Genomic DNA, 18,212 nt, shown 5'->3' on the forward strand with positions numbered 1-18,212 from the left:
GGCTTCCTCCTAATGAAATTAGTCAGTTTGTGTATGAGTTTAATGAATTAATTTTCTTTTTCTGTTTTCTCATTTGTGCACTTGAATCTTTCTTTTCTTAATTTGTCATTTTATAGTCTTGCATATCTGTGATATTTATTTTAATACAGTTTATCTTGTGTGTCAGTTCTGTCAGATTGTGGGCACTTACTGGCCAAGTACTAATGGAGATGGTTGGCCATACTGCATTGTCTATTCAGTTGATTATCTGCATCTGGACTTGTTGTCAGTGGCAGTGAGGATCGTTTTGCTAAGATCTGGAAAGGTGATTGCTTTTGCTGTTCGTGCTTCTCTTGTAATATGCTTTTGTGCTTTGTGGTTCTTCTTTGTGCCATAATTGTGATCTAATTAAGTATTTTATATTAAACATTGTTACTAGGCAGCAGGTAGTTGAGAATTGTTATATTTAACATTGGTAGCTGTCATCAGCTTTTCTGTATCATTGAAGGCCAAACATTTCTTGCCTTAAATTGCATAGATGATATGAAAATTGTTATTTCTTACATGGATAGTCATGTCATGTGCAGATGGAATCTGTGTTCAGAGCATAGAGCACCCCGGTTGTGTTTGGGATGCCAAATTTTTGGAAAATGGGGATATTGTGACAGCATGTTTCTGATGGAGTTACACGCATTTGGACAGTACATCCTGATAAGGTTGCAGATTCCCTTGAACTTGAGGCATATGCTTCAGAACCATCTCATATAAGTGCAGCAGGTATTATAATCTATCAGTGGCAATAATACCTTAATATGGGCATCATTCAACTTGAAGATAATGACTTTGATCATCCTTAATTAATAACTTAAAATGTATTTGATATTGTCTTTTAGGACACTTTTTTTCTTTAACAATGTAAAGTTTTTTTTATTTGTAGGATTACTACCTTTTTGCCTTACAATGCATTATCTATGTATCTTTGAATGCTCTCTTTCATATATCTATTGTTTGAAGACTATTGGCAAGTGATTGCCAGTTGATCAATTTAAGAATTGAAAACTATTTTCCTGCAGCTTTTGCCTGATTCACTTTTGTGCCTTTCTGTTTGTATTAGGAAGAGGGTTGGTGGATTGAAATTGGAAGAATTACCTGGGCTTGAAGCCTTACAGATTCCAGGTCTGCTTATTAGCGGCTCTAAAACATTTATAACAATGTTAACATTATTCAGTTGATTATTTTGGTCTTAGAAAGATAATGGTGCTTCAGTTGCTTGCATCTCAAGTTGAATGTTAAATTTGAAGATCTTTCTCCTTCTTTCATTTAGAAATCTCTCTTCTTTTTTCAAAAAAAGAATTTTTAAATATACTTGCATTTGTTGTAATGGTATCAATATAGTGCTTCAATGCAAGGTGAAATTTTCTGCTGTGATGATGAACTTAGAAAGTTAGGCATGACAATTATAGTGAGTAGTAGAGAACAATATCTTTAGATGTATGTCTTCAGATTATTGAATGTCTTTAAAGTTCAGTTACTGAAGTTTGAGAATATTATCCTGTTAAAACTGTGGCAAGATGCTGTTATACATTATTCTGTATATGTTTTTATCAGGAAGCAGTGATGGCCAGACTAAAATTGTTAGAGAAGGGGACAATGGTGTAGCATACTCGTGGAATAGAAGAGAACAGAAATGGGATAAAGTAATATCCATTTTCATCTTTCCTGTTTACCTATTTTCATCACCGTATTATTAATTTCTTTCTCTCTTTTTCATTATTTTTTTTTTACTTTTAGTTTTTTCCCTTTCTAATTTTTTCCCTTGCTAAATGCTGCTCATTTCTATTTTTCTTTTATGTTTATATATTTTATATTATTCAACTTTAGATTGGTGAAGTTGTTGATGGACCAGATGAAGGCATAACCGGCCTATATCATGATGGAACTCAATATGATTATTTTTATAATGCTACTTTTCTTGGAACTTCTTATTTTAGATTAAAAAATTTTTTTTCATTATTAAACTTAAACTAAACTATCTTTTTTTTTATACATTGTTTTTGATGTCGATATTTGAGATGGGGAGCCGATCCTAAAGTTGCCCTATAACCGTTAGGTATGTTTGTTACTTTTAGCATTTTAATTCCATTTATTTTTTATTTGCCATCTTATTCCTTCATCAATCTTCTTCACCCCTAAAGTTTTGGCATTGGATCCTTTTTTGTTAATGCCTAAGAACCTTATCTCTTCCACCTCCTGTCATTCTTTCTTGTCCATATTATTATGCTGCTTTTCAGAAAACAGATCTAATGGAACTTTGTTGGAACAAAGTTTTCCTTTGCAATTGCTATTGATACAAAGTACTTTTGTTTAGAAGTTGAGACATGGGACAACTAGGAGTTGGTATTGAAAATTTTTATTTATGCTGTAAATAGTATTGGATTTCGTTTATAACATTGGATAGTCTTATTATCTCAGGATTTAGTGTTTGTCTTTTATTTCTGATGTTATATAATATGACAGTAGCTTGCATCATTACTAGCGAAAATTCAGATTTTGATTTTCCTCTGGCCATGGTTGCTGAGTTACCTCAGAGATTGGCATATCTGGTGATTAGTTTCTATTTTTCATTCTGCTTGCGAGATTTTCGTTCTTGTTCAAATCTAATTGTGCTGTATATTTCCCTCCGTGACGTCTCTTTCTTCTTGTATGCAGTTATGTTTGTTTATCTGTTTAGGGTTCTGACTTCAGCAAAGTTAGTCTAGGTTTTGGCTTGCATTCAATAAACGATCTCTACAGGGCATTTCATATTATAATTCTACTTTCCTTTTAATTGTTTCTGTTTTGAGCATGTTTCTGGATCTTCAAGCATCCTTTGCCTCATCCCTTACCAAAATACTCATTATTGCAGTGTTGGGACTTAATGTATTGCTTATTGAACTGAATTATGTATGTCTTTGTTAATCAAATAAATGATTATTGAACTTCCAGATAATCCTTATGATATTGCTGATAAGTGGCTTCTCAAGGAGAATCTCCCTCTTTCCTATCGGCAGCAAGTTGTAGAGTTTATACTCCAAAACACTGGCCAGAAGGACTTCACCATCGATCCATCATTTTGTGATCCTTACACTGGCTGTAAGTAAATTGGAGATTTGATTCCTTAGATGAACTTTGGAGGTTATAGTCATTTTCACTTGGTTAATATGGATTTGTTTGTCATTCCAGCAAGTGCTTATGTACCTGGACAACCTTCAAGCATGTCTGGTATGTATGTATTTATGGAAAAAGAAAATTCTACTTTTTTCAGTATGCATTGGTGCTGTTATTGGTTTTCTTCATATCTCTGATATTACTGTACTTTATGAACTCTAATATAGTTCATGATATTGTATATGTTACAGCAATGCCTGCAAAACCTATCTTCAAGCATATCCCAAAGGTATTCTCCCACTTCTTTTTTCTTAACAAGATCTACGATTTGTCACTCAAAAGGTCTGGGATGTATGTTTGGTATGAATTTTCATGACAGGTTTCCTTATATTTTATGGTTAGAAAGCTTGCAATAAAAAGCATTTGATGGATTATTAGTATCCATGTATCCTTCATATATGTATATCAATAATTAGTTACAATGTATTATTACTGATAGATTTGGAAGGTGCAAACCCCCTTGTGATAAACCACCGGTTTTCTCTCTAGTTATTATTGTTTGTATATAACAAACTCATTAAATGTGAATCCAATTGCAGTATGAGATGATTGCATACAATTTTCTTACTGTGTTGTCGTTAAACCGTGAAACACAGCACAGTTTCTCTGTTTGTGTGTCAGTGTTTCTGTGTGTATGCTGTAGTGAAAGTGTGTGTGTGTGTGCCATATCAACGTAGTTAAAATCTTTAGGCAAGTTTTGTTGATGAGGTTTTGAGGTTCTAAACCCTTCACCCTTATACCAGAGGTTCTGTTAGTCACAGATCCATTTTAGCATTTTCCATGCAGATGCAAATCTCAGTTATTTGCTGATTGAATTTAAATATTGGGTATTTTTCTGGAATCATTTGTGTTGATATATTTTATGTTCATAACTATCAAGCTGTTCGGGTATCCAGGTTTTGTCTGTTCCTCCTCTTGTATTCAAATTTAATCTTTGTTTTTCAAGAAAGGAATGCTTGTTTTTGATGCAGCTCAGTTTGATGGGATCCTTAGAAAGATTACTGAGTTCAACAATACTTTGTTGACTGACGCGGTGGGTTTTTTGTATGTTTGAAAATTTCCTCTAAGTTTTCTTTTCCAGTTAGGATCTTCCTTCATTAGTTTTCTGGCTTTGCCATTGTTGTTCTCTTTTTTTTTTTCCTTTGTATTATCATGTAAAATGATCTGACTGACAATATTTTGAAGGTTGAACTTGTCCCTGACAGAGCTCGAGATATCCCGACTAGTGGCTATCGTTAAAATTTTGAAGGACACATCACACTACCATTCTAGTACTTTTGCAGATGTGGACATTTCTTTGTTGCTGAAGTTGCTAAAAACATGGCCAGTGGCAATGATATTTCCAGGTCAGTCTAGCTGTTAGTCTATGCTTCTTCATACATGTTTCTTACTTTGTGTTACTGACTTCAGTATGCAGTCTATCTGTTCAGCTTCATTTTAATTCACCTTGATTAGCTTGTTGAGCATTTGAAGGGGCACTAATTTTGGTTTCTCGGTTAACATTTTTTGCCTTGTCATGCAGTTATTGATATTCTGAGAGTGACTGTCCTGCACCCTGATGGGGCAAGGGTACTTCTTAAGCACGTTGAAAATCCTAATGGTATTGAACCTAGTGATTTACCCCATAATTTGTTTGCTTTTACTCTAAAAATTGATTTTGTGTATAATTTTATGTGACATTTTAGTTATGTAATATGTTTGCTACTATATTTACTCTAAGACCGTTTATCTTAAATCAGATGTGCTAATGGAAATGATTAACAAAGTCACCACAACTCCTGCACTTCCTGCAAATCTTTTAACCAGCATCCGTGCTGTGACTAATCTGTTCAAGAATTCTTCCTACTACAACTGGCTACAAAAGAATCGTAGTGAGGTACGCATCCTTTTTTGTTAGTATGTTTGTCGTTTATGTTATATCTACAAATGTGTTCTTCTGAGTTGACTTGTAGATGTCTTGAGAGACTAGAGATTTTATAACTCAACAAAAAGATGATTTTAAATACTCATATCCTAAATTTTTGTTTTTGTTTTTGCTTTTTAATCTTGCAGATTCTTGATGCATTTTCAAGCTGCTCTTCATCTCCCAATAAGAATTTGCAGTTGTCTTATTCTACCTTGATACTCAAGTAAGCATTCCCTTTAAGATATACCCATCTTTTCTGAATATTTTTATTCTTATCATTTCATAATTGATCCCATTGGTATTGCTACTAGTTTTTCACAAGCTGTTAACTTACCATGGTCTACACTGTTCTTGTATCTCACAGTTATGCAGTGCTGTTAATTGAAAGGAAAGACCAAGAAGGTCAATCTCATGTTCTTTCAGCAGCTCTTGTGGCAAGTGTTATTCTCTTATTTTCTGGTCTATTCCTTCTTCCCAGAATTTTTTATCAGGACAATGATGATGCATTTTCATTTCCCATTTTAAGATGGAAATGTTAAATTTTCAATGGTAGGGTTTCAGCTATTGATTTTCATTAACTTTGCTTCTCACCTTTATTACCCACAGATAGCGAAGAGGATAACATAGAAGTTGATTCGAAATTCCGGGCTTTAGTTGCCATTGGATCACTTGTGAGTTCCTAGAACATATATTTATATTTGGGCTCAGCAGTGATGACCACCTTAAAAAAAGTATAGGTTGTCTGGATTTTAATGCACATATTATGATTTCTTTACCATCCAATATATCCTAGGAAGTACTTATTGCTCTTTCTAATATCTACTGTGAATTTAATACTACATTAATTAGTGATGTTTTTCCTGCAATTCCTAAAATAGATGCTTGAAGGTCTAGTGAAAAAAATAGCACTGGACTTTGATGTTGGAAGTATTGCCAAAGTTGCTAAGAATTCTAAAGAATCAAAGATCACTGAAGTTGGAGCTGACATTGAACTATTAACAAAGAGTTGAATCTGTTAAGTCACTGGTAAACAAATCTTTGCTTTGGTAACTCTTTTTGAAATGCATGCTTGAACAAAACATACTTCAGAGCATAATCACAACTACAGACTTTATAACTCTGCCTTTCTTTTTTTCCCCGTTTTGTAGGACTGGAAAATGATCCATGTCCCGAAAAGATTGGCGAGATGGAGATTGGTGGGCGGTGGCTGAGGTTTATGATATATTTCAGTAAGATGTACGAGGACCCAATGGTTGCATAAAGGGATTGACTAATAGACGAACACTCTGCATGATATACGACTGTGACAACATGTTTAGGACATCATTTATTTTTAAAGGTCCTGTGCAAAATGTTAAGCATGTATTTAGACCAAGATTAATTTATTGATTGTCTCGTTTTATAGGATTCAATTTGTACCAACTTCTTGGATTTGGATTTAAAGAGCCTGAAAATTGATTTACACTAGCTAGAAATCACATATACAAGTTTCATTGATGAAAAGAAATTTTACTTATATTTGGTATAGAACCTATGGTCACTCCACAACAACATTCTATTCAACTTAATGTGAACATTTCTCTGCTTCAAGTGCCAGTGCCTTGGAGCAATTCTCTTCCCCAAACTAAAGCCAAAATACTGAGGAAACTCCATCAACTCCTCCAAACTCCGCCCCATCTCCACCACCAAAAACTCAAACTTAATCCTCAAGTTGTCCTCAATATTATACCCAAAAATGGCTGGCATCCTCCTGCAAATCTCTGCTGCTTCCTTGTGTCTCAACCCCATGCTTTTCAAGAACTTCAATGTCTCTCGTAACTTGTCCACCCTTGTGTTCAAAAGATATGCATTTAGTTTAGTGGGCATGTTCAGTTTCTTCACCCCAAGTTTCCTCAGATAATCGAGAGTTGGCTGAAGACAATATTCCACATCTGAAAGAAGAATGTAAGGGCAATTCACTATCAGTCCACGCCTTTCTGGGACCGTAGCATGTAAATTTGTGATCAGGAAGTCAAAAACGGGTTCGATCTCAGAAGGGTCAAAGTTGATGGTGAAGAGCTGAGGGCATAAGTATGCAAGGCGCGAGAAGTCAGCATCAAGAATGCCTTTGGATTTGAAGAAGTGTATGATTGAAAAGAGGTGTGTGACAGCATCTGGAGAAGGCAGGTTGTGAGGTTTTGTGTAGGGATCTAGTATGCCAATGGCTTTGAGGTACCTGAGATTTTCACGGTGGGAGGTTCTGAATTTGATGTAAAGAGATGGGTTTTTATAAGAGGAAGATGAAGAAAAAGTGCTTGGATTTGAGGTAACGGCGTGGGAGGCTGGGGGAAGATGAAGAGAAAAAAAGCATTGCTTAGCTTTTGCCTTACACTGAACTTGGAAATGAAGTTTGTGTGGTCGTTATTTGGATAAATAAGATTGAAGTTGTTTGGTTCATATCACCAATAGGACTCCTTTGTTAGTGTCTTAAACCTTTCGACCCAAAATTCAGCCAGACTTAAAAAAACTAGAGAAATGATCCACAGAGCTACGACATGACAATCCATAAGCTAGTGTTTAACTTTTTTACCTGCATAGCCTCTCTAATACTATCTTCTTTGGGTTAGCATCTGTTTACTCAAGTTATGACTTAAAGTTCGTTTTTTTTAATATTAAATTTATTAAAAAAACGATTTTAAGTGTCAACTAATTTGTGCAAGAATAATCTAGTTCTCTTTCATTGTCGCCTCTCTGTTATATTATATATACTGTGGCTTGAATATCTTTTATTATTAACAATGTATTTACAAAATCAACAATTATACATACTTATTAATATGCCTACAAATTGTTTTTGCATGAATCTTTGTCATGCTCACTAACTTTGAGCAACTACACAAGTCGACCAAAGAGGTAGAACCAAGTTACTAAGACAGAATGTTTCTTAAGAAAAATGGAGTAGCATATGCGTGTGCCAACTTCGAAGGGGTACTCTTTGACTAACATGCAAAACCTTTGGCCGAATTAGTACTGAGAGAAATAGTTTTAACTAAAATGAGTTTATGTGTGAAAAAATGAACTAACTTTGCCTTTTTATATTGGTGGCGTTACCCTAATTTTATCTCATAAGTATCTAAACCTTTAAAATCTTTATGGTTCCAATAGTTTTTAAAATATGAGGGTGGTTTGTGAAATTTAATCATTTTATCAAATTATCCATACAACACGTCATCGACATATATCTCTCAGGATAAACTAACATCAATGGTCGTTATTTATTACACGACACAAAACAGCACAGCAGAGTTAGTTCCAAAACTCGAACTCTTCGTTAATGGAAACTCTGAACTCATCTCTTCCCAGAACTCACTTCCTCAACGCTTCTGTACTTCAATATTCTACATTCAACCGCCAACTTTACACTCTTTTTAAAAAGCCATCTCTTCCTTTCTCCATTTCTTGCAAGCTCAGAACTTCTCAAGATGCGAGGAAGAAAAACGAGGATGTATCAAAGAAGATTGTGTTTTTGGATGCACAGCCTACGCATTTGAAAAAGGAGGAAGCTTTGGGGAAGATTGAGAGAAAGAGAGGAGTTTTTGGGTTGGTTAAGAGATTGCCCAGAAAGGTGTTGGCTGGTTTGTCGAATTTGCCTTTGGCCATTGGAGAGATGTTCTCTATTGCTGCTCTTATGGCTCTCGGTATATCTCCTTGTAGTTATTTTATTCTTTTGTTTTTCTTTTTAATTTTTACTTCTCTCTTTTTGTGTTCAATGGTTTTTGTGATTAGTGAATTTGTGTATGGAGAAAATGTTTTAATAGCTGTGTGTTTTGAATGGTTATTAATTCAAATGGAAATTTATAGCTATAGATTCCTGTTTAAACCTAGTTCCATTGGCATTTTAATATTCTATGAAAGTTTGCTTTGATGTGTTGTCTTTTGAAATCTATCGTGTATGCAATGCATTGCATTTGCAGGTACTGTGATTGAGCAAGGGGAGACACCGGAATTCTATTTCGATAAGTACCCTGAAGATAATCCTGTGTTGGGATTCTTCACTTGGAGATGGGTTCTCACTTTAGGATTTGATCACATGTTCTCATCACCCATTTTCCTAGGACTGTTGGTTCTCCTGGGATTATCACTCATGTCCTGCACTTACACAACACAAATTCCCTTGGTTAAGGTTGCAAGAAGGTCTGATTTTTCTGTCACAATCATGTACTCTCCCGATGGAAATGAATTGGAGAAGCTTTGCTTTAACACAACAATTTTTAATATATGCAGATGGAACTTTTTACAATCAGCTGAGGCTATCCGGAAACAGGAATTTTCGGACTCTCTGCCAAGAGCATCTATTCAAGATTTGGGTGTTATTCTTATGGGAGCTGGATACGAGGTCTCCTTGACTCTGTGATCTTTAGTTGATATGAATTGTCATTTGAAACAAAATCAATGAACATACCTTAAATTTAGTGGGTAGTGATCCTCACGTTATGTCCTCTTTGAGCGCATAATGCATTTACTTTATCCTCAATCTATATTTGTTAGTCACCTTCTGTTTCATTTTTTATTCCTCATATGGTGGTATTTTCTAAGGAAGACTTTCTGCTTATTATGCTTAAATGTGAATAATATAGGTATTCTTGAAAGGACCATCTTTATATGCCTTCAAAGGGCTGGTTGGTCGATTTGCCCCTATTGGAGTGCACTTAGCGATGCTGCTGATAATGGTGGGTGGAACTCTTAGTGCAACTGGAAGCTTCAGAGGTTCAGTAATGGTTCCACAGGGGCTTAATTTTGTTATGGGTGACGTCTTAGGCCCAATTGGTTTCCTATCTACTCCAACTGATGCTTTCAACACTGAGGTTCATCTCAACAGATTCTACATGGACTACTATGACAGTGGTGAGGTAGGTCATTTTTTCTTCTCTGAGGACCCATAGGGGGAGGGAACCTTATGGCATGAGTTCGAATTGATTGACTTGTGTCAAAGACTTTATATGTTCAAATTCTTGAAAGAGATTTGTTTTCTCGACTTCCATATGTATGATTTTTCTTAAAAAAGATTTAAAATAAGTAAATAAATTGCTACAAGTGAGAACAGGTGTATCGCCATTAAGATTAAACTATCAAGCCTTCTCATTGTTTCTCAGTTTTTATAGTTGGAATTCTTAGAAGAGGTTGACGTGTTTCTTCATTTCTGAATTTTTTCTTCTGGTTTATGTGATAGGTAAAGCAGTTCCACTCTGATCTTTCTCTATATGACCTTAATGGGAAGGAGGTATTGAGGAAAATAATTAGTGTAAACGACCCTTTGAGATATGGTGGGATCACTATGTACCAGACAGATTGGAGTTTTTCAGCACTGCAGATACTTAAGAATGATGAAGGACCTTTCAATCTGGCTATGGCACCTCTAACGGTCAATGGAGACAAGAAGCTTTACGGGACCTTCTTACCTATTGGAGATGTCAATTCTCCGAATGTCAAGGGAATGTATGTACTTCTTGCGCTTTCCCTAGTATATACTAAGTTATGGACACAGGAATTTGCTGATAGGATACTCATTTGTTGACTTTGAGAACCTATACAGTGTACTCTTTCAACTGCTGTTTGTTGAGTCATTACATGTTTTTTTTTCAGCATTGAATTTTCTTTTAGTGTCATGGTCATTATGGAACACTTTTAAAGAAGACATTACAAAAATCATGACCTCCCATGAAACAAAATTTGAAAATGGCTTCAATTTTCTTTCTATAATTACTTTAGCATGTGGTTCTAAATCGGGAATTTATGCATTGTTACATTGTGTTTTGGATTCTCCATAAGAGGATAGAATTTGTTAAACTGCCTTGTAGATTCTGGGTATATTAAATGATCTAGTTTGTCAAGTTTCTGTTACTTTTAGCCTACAGTTTTGTTGTTAATTATATCATTTGCTCCTCTTCTGCCAAATCCACCGATCCTGGTTCTTATATTTTCCTTTTCCTTTTCTATTTTAGTTCGATGCTTGCTCGAGATCTGCAATCAATTGTCATATATGATCAAGAAGGGAAATTTGTTGGAGTCCGACGACCTAACTCTAAGCTTCCAATTGAGGTTGATGGCACAAAAATTGTCATTGTTGATGCGATAGGGAGTACTGGTCTTGACCTGAAGGTAAGGGCTAGGAAATATTGTACACAGTAATGTGCAATTGTAATTCATATTTATGGTGTGATACATTGTAACTAAAGCTTATTATTTCAGACTGACCCAGGAGTGCCAATTGTGTATGCTGGTTTTGGTGCTCTGATGCTCACAACTTGCATCAGTTACTTGTCTCATTCACAGGTGAAATTTCAATATATTAAGAATTTGGCCATATCTGTTTCAGTATAGAATTTGGCCATGAATTTGTTTAGTCATTTGATATTTGTGTTTTTTTTTTTTCCCTCCTCTGGTCAACCTAAAGATATGGGCTTTACAAGATGGAACTACCGTGATCATTGGAGGAAAGACTAATAGAGCCAAGGGAGATTTTCCAGATGAAATGAATCGCTTACTTGATCGAGTTCCGGAAATAGTTGAATCATCTCTTCCCAAGAAATCTGATGGCATTAGTGGCTAGTTGGAGAGGCATGTGATGTATGGATGGAGCACTGAAATTGGACTATTAACTGCTACATGAAATTTTTAGGTAAAAATCAATATATCAGGCAAATTCAATTTGATTCTCCAGCTTGACAAATAAGCAAGTTCTTCATTACAACTCAATTCATAGAGGTAGATTCAACAGCTTCACAGAAAAATCAAAATTGTTTTTATCAGTGTATAGAATGTATAATTATTTCTGGGATCGAAAGTCCTAGCCTTGAGATCACATTTTCACTTTCTTCATCAAGTTTTCACATCCTGCAATCATTGTACTGACCATACATGACTACAAACTTTTTAAGAGAGTCATACCTTGGAATACAGCATCATTTTCTATGTTTACATTGCATTATGTCTTCTTTCTTGTCACTTTGGGATTCTCATTTCACAAATATTCCAGCAATTCCAATGGATGACTGCATTATTTCAAGCATAAAATGGTTACTCTATGTTCTTAATCTGTTAGCATCCTGATTCATGGGCAGGTGTGTTTATTAGTTTACACTGTAAGGGATCTTTGAAAGAATTGAATCGCTTCAAACAAGCTGCTCTCTGCATCACTTCGATATGTCTGACTCTTTTGTGGGTTCCTGTGTACAAGTATGAAAAATATCTGGCTGAGTTGTGTGCTTTCTCAAAGGGAAGGGGCTATATTTCAAGTTTCATGTTAAAGCATTTCTATTTATAAGTCCAGGAAAGGCTATAAATTAATTGAATCAAAAAATATTTGGTTGTAAGATTTCAATCGCATTTAAGTTATTTAAAGAATCCAAATGGGATTTGATTACGAGACAAGTTGGGAAATCTCATTGAAGTCTGTAGATCCCTTCAATCATATAGTAGACCGTTGGTGGCAGCAAGTATTTGGATAAGAGACAATGGGAGAAAATTAGAGTACTGAGGGAGAAAATTCAGAGAGTATCAGTCTACCTATGTATTTGAAACAATTTTTCCAACAATACTTGGTTACAGAATATAATAAGTGTTATATAAAACCTTTTGTAGTCTTTAACAGACATTCAAGGGAAGTTTGTTGGGAACACTACATCAGTGAACATACACTTAGTAATTTTCTTGTCAGCTGACTTCCTTTGCCATTTTAGTTTCTTTTTTGAATCTATCAAGTATTTCGTCTGATCTTTTTGAGTTTTTCTCTGTTTTTATTATTTTCTAAACCTGCTTATCTCCCATTTGGGTCAGACTTCTGTTACCATACTCATTTGATTTCTGTTCCATGTATGTCATTCTCTTGGAATCTATGTTGGCTATAAATTTGAAGCACAAAATCAGAGACTTTAATGTGTAAGTTTATCGCCTTGAGACGCATAACATGTGAAGTTTTTTTCGTAACAACTGATATATAACTAGAGAATCCGATCTAAACTTATCCACATTGTATCTAACTTGCACCTTGATCATCTTTAATCTATTAATTAATACCGAAACAAAAAAGCCACATGGGATCATTGGCCCCTGCTGACTGTAGACACATGAGATCCTTCAATGGAAGGGGAAGAAAAGCCATTGGTATTGGAAAGGAATGCATTGGAAATTGAGGAAAAGTGTGAATATGGAGGAGCATGCGGGTTGGCAAGGAGGATGCTTGAATGAATCAAAGAAACTATGGAAGATTGCAGGGCCTTCCAAATTAGCATCTGTCTCTGAATTCTTCATTTCGTTTATCACAACTGCCTTTGTTGATCACTTGGGAGAGCTTGAATTCGCTGCTGTTTTTGTTTCCCAGAATGCCATGAAACTTGACGTTTTGAGAAAGCACACAACTCAGCCAGATATTTTTCATGGTGAATTCACAATACGGAGGAGCATGTGGGTTGGCAGCCAACCAACCAAAAGCATTCACAACTCAACCAGATATTTTTTAAACGTCCAGGACTGAATATGACGTAAAAAAGCATTCACAGCTACGGGGTTCATGGTGAATTCATAATAAGAAAAAAAATTGATTTTTCAAACGTCCAGAACCAACAGCCTGCCAACCAAACACTGATGGCCGAGTTTTGTCTAGGGGATATTGGTGAATTCACAATAAGAGAAAAAAACGATGTTTTACGTAGCTGTGAATGTTTTTTTACATTATATTGTTTTCAAGAAAATTGTCTGTTTTTGTGCTTTGTTTTCAAGAAAATCTTGTCATTTTTGCTTAGTCTGAGGATTTACATCTATTTGCTTTGAAGTTTGAACTTATATTTTGTTTCTTTAATTCATTGTATTAGTTGGGGATGGGGAGGGCTTTGAAACACTTTCTGGGCAGGCTGTTGGTCCTGGACGTTTTGAGATGCTTGGAATATATTTACAGGGATCATTTGTTACATGCACTACAGCTTTGTGCTTGACTCCTGTTTACATTTATGCATAGCCGTTGTTGCAGCTCATTCGACAAGATAAGCAAATTTCTGAGCTTGCAGGACAGTATTCCTTGTGGGTAATTCCTCAGTTGTTTGCTTATGGAGTTAACTTTCCTATACAAAAATTCTGCAATCTCAGAGCAGGGTTTGGGTCATGACCATGATTTCACTTGCAACCTTGCTTCTTCATGTGTTGTTAACTTTGGATTTTTGTGACAAAACTCAATCATAGCATTTTTGGAGCTGCCATGGCTGGGAATATCTCCTGGTGGCTTATGGTTTCTGCCGTCAGCTATTATGTAGTATCCGGGTGTTTTCCTTCTGCTTGGAGTGGCTTTTCCCTTGTGGCTCTCAGGTCATTGTGCAGCTTTGTGAAACTCTCACTTGCATTAGCTGTGATGTAACCACAAGGTCAGTTCCTCTGAACCACATCATTTGTTATGTTGCACATCATCCATGGATAGATTATCATTTATTCTAAAATTGAAGTAGATTCTTATTCTAATGAAGCGTCAGAGAGTTGAATGAACTTGGAGCCGGTCATCCAAAAGCAACGAAATTCGACATGGTCATGGCAATCATAAAATCGACTACAATGGGAAGTTTATTCAGTGCAGCAATTGTGGCAACCAAGAACCAATTTCCGAAAATGTTCATTGATAAGGTAGCGGTGATGAGGGAAACCTCAAAACTGAGATATTTTCTGGCAGCAAACTTCTTCCTCAACAGCATTCATCCTGTTCTCTATGGTAATGAATTTGCCTAAATGTTGCAGGCTTCGAAAGCTGAAGCCAGCATGAAAACATAGGGCACTACATCCAATGAATGAAGCTGATTTTATTGAAATACAGGATAAGCCATGTTTGATTTTTCAATGAAGCATTCTACCACAAAGAGATGAGAAAAAGAAAATGTATAACCTGCTGACAGACACTAGTACCATTGATTTGTTTTAACCATTTTGGCTAGGAAATTAAATGAAAAGTAGCGAAAGAAACGGAACCCAGAAAACACAAGGCTTTATATATTACATAACTATAAAGTTAAGGTTACACAATATAAAATAGACCTCTTCTTTTTAGTTTTCATTGGCTCCTCAGTACATCGACACAATCATTGATTCAAATTGTGTTTGTATGGACATTGATTTATGCTAATTGCAAGGCTTCTTCACGTTTCAAGTTGAAAACCTTAACAAGTACATCTTCGACAACCTGTACAAATCCAATAAATAAATGAGAAATTATTCTGCCAATGCAATCTCCCAATTTGTATGTGCAAGATAATTTACCTTATCTGGAGTTGAGGCACCAGATGTTACACCAATTGTGATCGGACCCTGTGGTAGCCAGTTCTCTTTCTCAACCAGCTCCCCATGCTGTAAAACACATTATGTCACAAGTAATCAGTTGATCTCAATTTTAAAAAGTAAAACTATTTTCCTATTCTCCTTCTGGAGTTGGTGAAACTATGAACTTGATAGAGAACTAAAATTTTAATGTGTTCAACCTACCATCAACTTATAGGCTATTTTGTTTCCTGGGCCTATTCTTTTCTCACTGTCAATCCAATATGAGGGAATACCACGGTCTTCTGCAATCTCTTGAAGGTGGGAGGTATTGCTTGAGTTCCACCCACCAACCACTAACATGAGATCCAGCTTTTGATCAACCAGCTTATACATTGCATCTTGTCGCTCCTGAAATTGGAAGAAAATAAGAACTGAGCATAAGTTGGACTGAAGACTAAATAGATTCACAAGACATAAAGTAACTCTGCTTTCAAATCACTTGGCTTTATTGTGTATCACTGGGGAAAGTAGCTTGGTTGTTAAATAAAAATATAGTTCTCTTTGGTACATAAAAGTACAACTTACAAGTTTCTTATCAAGTGAAGAATGATATTAAGCTATAGAGTGTTCTATAATTCACAAGATTATGACAATCTAAACGGTAAAAACCACAAGTAAAGAACTGAAAATTACTTGAGTAGCATCACAGATTGTGTTGAAACTCATGAAGTGGTCATTTACATTTTCCACACCATATTTTTGCATCATGGTTCTCTCTATTAATTTTCCTGTAAAAATGTTTAAAAAAAAAAAAAGAGTAAATACCAGAGGCCAAAATTTCTAGGAGAACAAAGGAATGAAATAGCATAAGTGCAACCAACCAATCTCTTCGGTTTCTCCCTTGAGCATTGTTGTTTGATTTGCAATGCCAACTTTTATTAGGTCTTGATCTGGATCAAACCCTTCTGAAACTGCAAACTTAAATTTCTGCAGACAAGCTAACAACCATTCAAAAACTGCACAACTCTACAAAGTAATCTGACACTCAAGGTCAAATGAACAATAGAGTTTTACCTCTAGAAATTCCTCTCTTGTAGAGCTGGATCCATTCAGTTTCCCCCCAAGAATGTAATCACAAACATATGTTGCCTGCAGTAAGAACATATCAGAAAACATCATAATGAAAATCCGCTTTGATTATTGTAGTGTTTCTTGAAAAATTATTGAAAATATTAGACAACAGAATATTAGCTACCTTTTGAACATACCTCTTTCATATCCTTCACTATAACATATTTTCCAGCAAATGATGCAGTTGCTACGGTTTCCTCATGAGCATATTTACCATGAATGATTGAAGTGTAGTCTCCCCTCTTGTGCTTCTCAACAGAATTCCAAACCTTCACAAAAATTTTAAAATTGCAAATCTAAGCAAAAGATGCAAGTTCAAATTTTTGAAGAGTCACAGCAAAAAGAATAATCACAATGACCAAAGATCTGTCAAAGCTAAAAATACCTTGGATACCCAAGGGCAAGTTGTATCAACAATTTGCACATTTTTATCATTCAAAACCAACATTTCTTCAACTGCAGCACCAAATGCAGGCAAAACCACAACATCACCCTTATTCACCACATCAAATTGCTTCTTCCCTTGGTCAACAGGAATATTTTTAACTTCCATATCCTCCAAACGCTGCCATGAATATATAAAAGCTTTAAAAAACAATGCATTTAAAGAATGACCCAGGAAAAAGACAGACTCCAAAAAGATGATGTACTCAAGAAAATAATACATCTCTAAAAATTTAAAGGTTTCACCAAAATCCATAACAATAAATGGGCATCACATCATCCAGATGATCAAACAGGTTATATTAAATTTACAAGACCTGATTAACAGTTGGGTTGTGAATAATTTCATTGGTAAGCCAGATCTTCTCAGTTGGAAATTGTTTTCTCGCTTCATAAGCAATCTGCACAGCGCGCTCAACTCCCCAGCAAAAGCCATAAGCTTCCGCCAGCTTCACAGTAACATTTCCCCATGTGTACTCATGTCCGTTCTCCTTCAAAGTCTTTATAATATCACCTGATCATTTACAGTAAAATCATAATTCCACTAGCAACAACAAATAACCACACTACTTAAAAAAAACAAACAATTTAACTTCAACATGTATCTTTTCATCTTTCATGCATACACAAGCTTCAGTGAACTTTAGTTTAGCTCATCAAAGCAGACTATGCTCATAAGAAAAAATTTAAAAAAAAAAAAAACTAAAGCCGAATAATTAATTAGACATAAAAATAAACAAGACACCAATTCTTGATTAGAGAAAACTAGATTAACAAAATCCAATTTAGAAAAAAAAAAATTACTTGTGTACTCCTGATTCATGAGCTCGAGAGTCCCTTCTTTGTGGCCAAATCCTTTACGGTTATAATTCTTACTTCTGGTCAAGTCATGCCGGAACTTCTTGGAGTCAAATTCAGAATCAACGGCCACGGAAACACCGCTTGGAGATCCATCGCCAGAACATTTAACCGCTAACGGCTTTCGGCCCCTGAAAGCGAGGACTCCAGCGCGATGTTCACGGGACGCTATGTCCGTGCGCGCGCAGAAACGGCAGAGTTGGAGAGCCGTTGTCGCCATGAAAGAATGGACGAAGGGAAGAATGCGCACGTTAGCGAGAGTGAGAAGAGTTAAGAGGATGTTAAGTGTGCACTACAGACGAGTGAGCCCATATTATATGGGTGCACATCAACTTGTGTTCCACGTTTTTTTGAGACTTTTTTCGTAATATTTTGTGATTAAGGATGCGCTGTCGTTTTGTTCAGAAGAATCAAT

At 35.6% G+C, this 18,212-nt stretch overlaps 5 protein-coding genes across 6 annotated transcripts in view; 3 read left to right on the forward strand and 2 right to left on the reverse strand.

Annotated features, from left to right (window-relative positions):
- The window catches only part of LOC123214650 (phospholipase A-2-activating protein), a 9,178-nt gene extending 2,619 nt beyond the window's left edge, over window positions 1–6,559 (forward strand). The window contains 21 exon segments of the mRNA XM_044634560.1: window positions 150–241; window positions 243–304; window positions 567–652; window positions 654–738; window positions 741–756; window positions 1,094–1,155; window positions 1,588–1,676; window positions 1,861–1,931; window positions 2,029–2,087; window positions 2,962–3,111; window positions 3,202–3,240; window positions 3,378–3,415; window positions 4,133–4,219; window positions 4,376–4,532; window positions 4,709–4,786; window positions 4,926–5,062; window positions 5,239–5,315; window positions 5,457–5,530; window positions 5,699–5,763; window positions 5,971–6,118; window positions 6,241–6,559. Coding sequence (XP_044490495.1) covers window positions 150–241; window positions 243–304; window positions 567–652; window positions 654–738; window positions 741–756; window positions 1,094–1,155; window positions 1,588–1,676; window positions 1,861–1,931; window positions 2,029–2,087; window positions 2,962–3,111; window positions 3,202–3,240; window positions 3,378–3,415; window positions 4,133–4,219; window positions 4,376–4,532; window positions 4,709–4,786; window positions 4,926–5,062; window positions 5,239–5,315; window positions 5,457–5,530; window positions 5,699–5,763; window positions 5,971–6,102 — 1,656 coding nt within the window. The 3' untranslated portion in view covers window positions 6,103–6,118; window positions 6,241–6,559.
- On the reverse strand, window positions 6,524–7,483 carry LOC123214291 (transcription termination factor MTEF1, chloroplastic; the record flags this gene model as incomplete). Its single annotated transcript, XM_044634055.1, has 1 exon — window positions 6,524–7,483. A coding segment is annotated over one exon (882 nt), but the record flags the coding sequence as incomplete, so codon positions are not given.
- Window positions 7,484–8,334: 851 nt separating this feature from the next.
- On the forward strand, window positions 8,335–12,802 carry LOC123214647 (cytochrome c biogenesis protein CCS1, chloroplastic). 2 transcript variants are annotated; one of them, XR_006501870.1, is made up of 9 exons: window positions 8,335–8,769; window positions 9,046–9,265; window positions 9,356–9,467; window positions 9,709–9,981; window positions 10,302–10,567; window positions 11,074–11,230; window positions 11,321–11,404; window positions 11,526–11,750; window positions 12,193–12,802. XR_006501870.1 is itself a non-coding variant. In XM_044634558.1 (8 exons), exons 1-8 carry the CDS (start codon window positions 8,406–8,408, stop codon window positions 11,679–11,681), a joined length of 1,632 nt encoding a protein of 543 aa, XP_044490493.1. In that variant the 5' UTR covers window positions 8,335–8,405; the 3' UTR covers window positions 11,682–12,049. The 2 variants fall into 2 exon arrangements, 1 of the variants encoding a protein (XP_044490493.1); XM_044634558.1 differs by lacking the exon at window positions 12,193–12,802 and having other exon boundaries at window positions 11,526–12,049.
- A 475-nt stretch (window positions 12,803–13,277) lies between these two features.
- LOC123214292 (protein DETOXIFICATION 33-like) lies at window positions 13,278–14,881 on the forward strand. Its single transcript, XM_044634056.1, has 6 exons — window positions 13,278–13,509; window positions 13,942–14,033; window positions 14,085–14,218; window positions 14,306–14,473; window positions 14,584–14,737; window positions 14,849–14,881. The coding sequence occupies exons 1-6, from the start codon at window positions 13,278–13,280 to the stop codon at window positions 14,879–14,881; spliced, it is 813 nt and encodes a 270-aa protein (XP_044489991.1).
- Window positions 14,882–14,890: 9 nt separating this feature from the next.
- On the reverse strand, window positions 14,891–18,098 carry LOC123214649 (4-hydroxy-3-methylbut-2-enyl diphosphate reductase, chloroplastic). The gene is made up of 10 exons (XM_044634559.1): window positions 17,744–18,098; window positions 17,257–17,453; window positions 16,881–17,060; window positions 16,633–16,764; window positions 16,439–16,513; window positions 16,246–16,351; window positions 16,058–16,152; window positions 15,587–15,772; window positions 15,365–15,451; window positions 14,891–15,287 (listed from the first exon to the last, which is right to left on the reverse strand). The coding sequence occupies exons 1-10, from the start codon at window positions 18,015–18,017 to the stop codon at window positions 15,222–15,224; spliced, it is 1,398 nt and encodes a 465-aa protein (XP_044490494.1). The 5' UTR covers window positions 18,018–18,098; the 3' UTR covers window positions 14,891–15,221.
- Between the last annotated feature and the right edge of the window lie 114 nt (window positions 18,099–18,212).

The sequence above is a fragment of the Mangifera indica genome, chromosome 4 (genome assembly GCF_011075055.1).
Source record: "Mangifera indica cultivar Alphonso chromosome 4, CATAS_Mindica_2.1, whole genome shotgun sequence".
NCBI classification, from domain to species: Eukaryota; Viridiplantae; Streptophyta; class Magnoliopsida; order Sapindales; family Anacardiaceae; genus Mangifera; species Mangifera indica.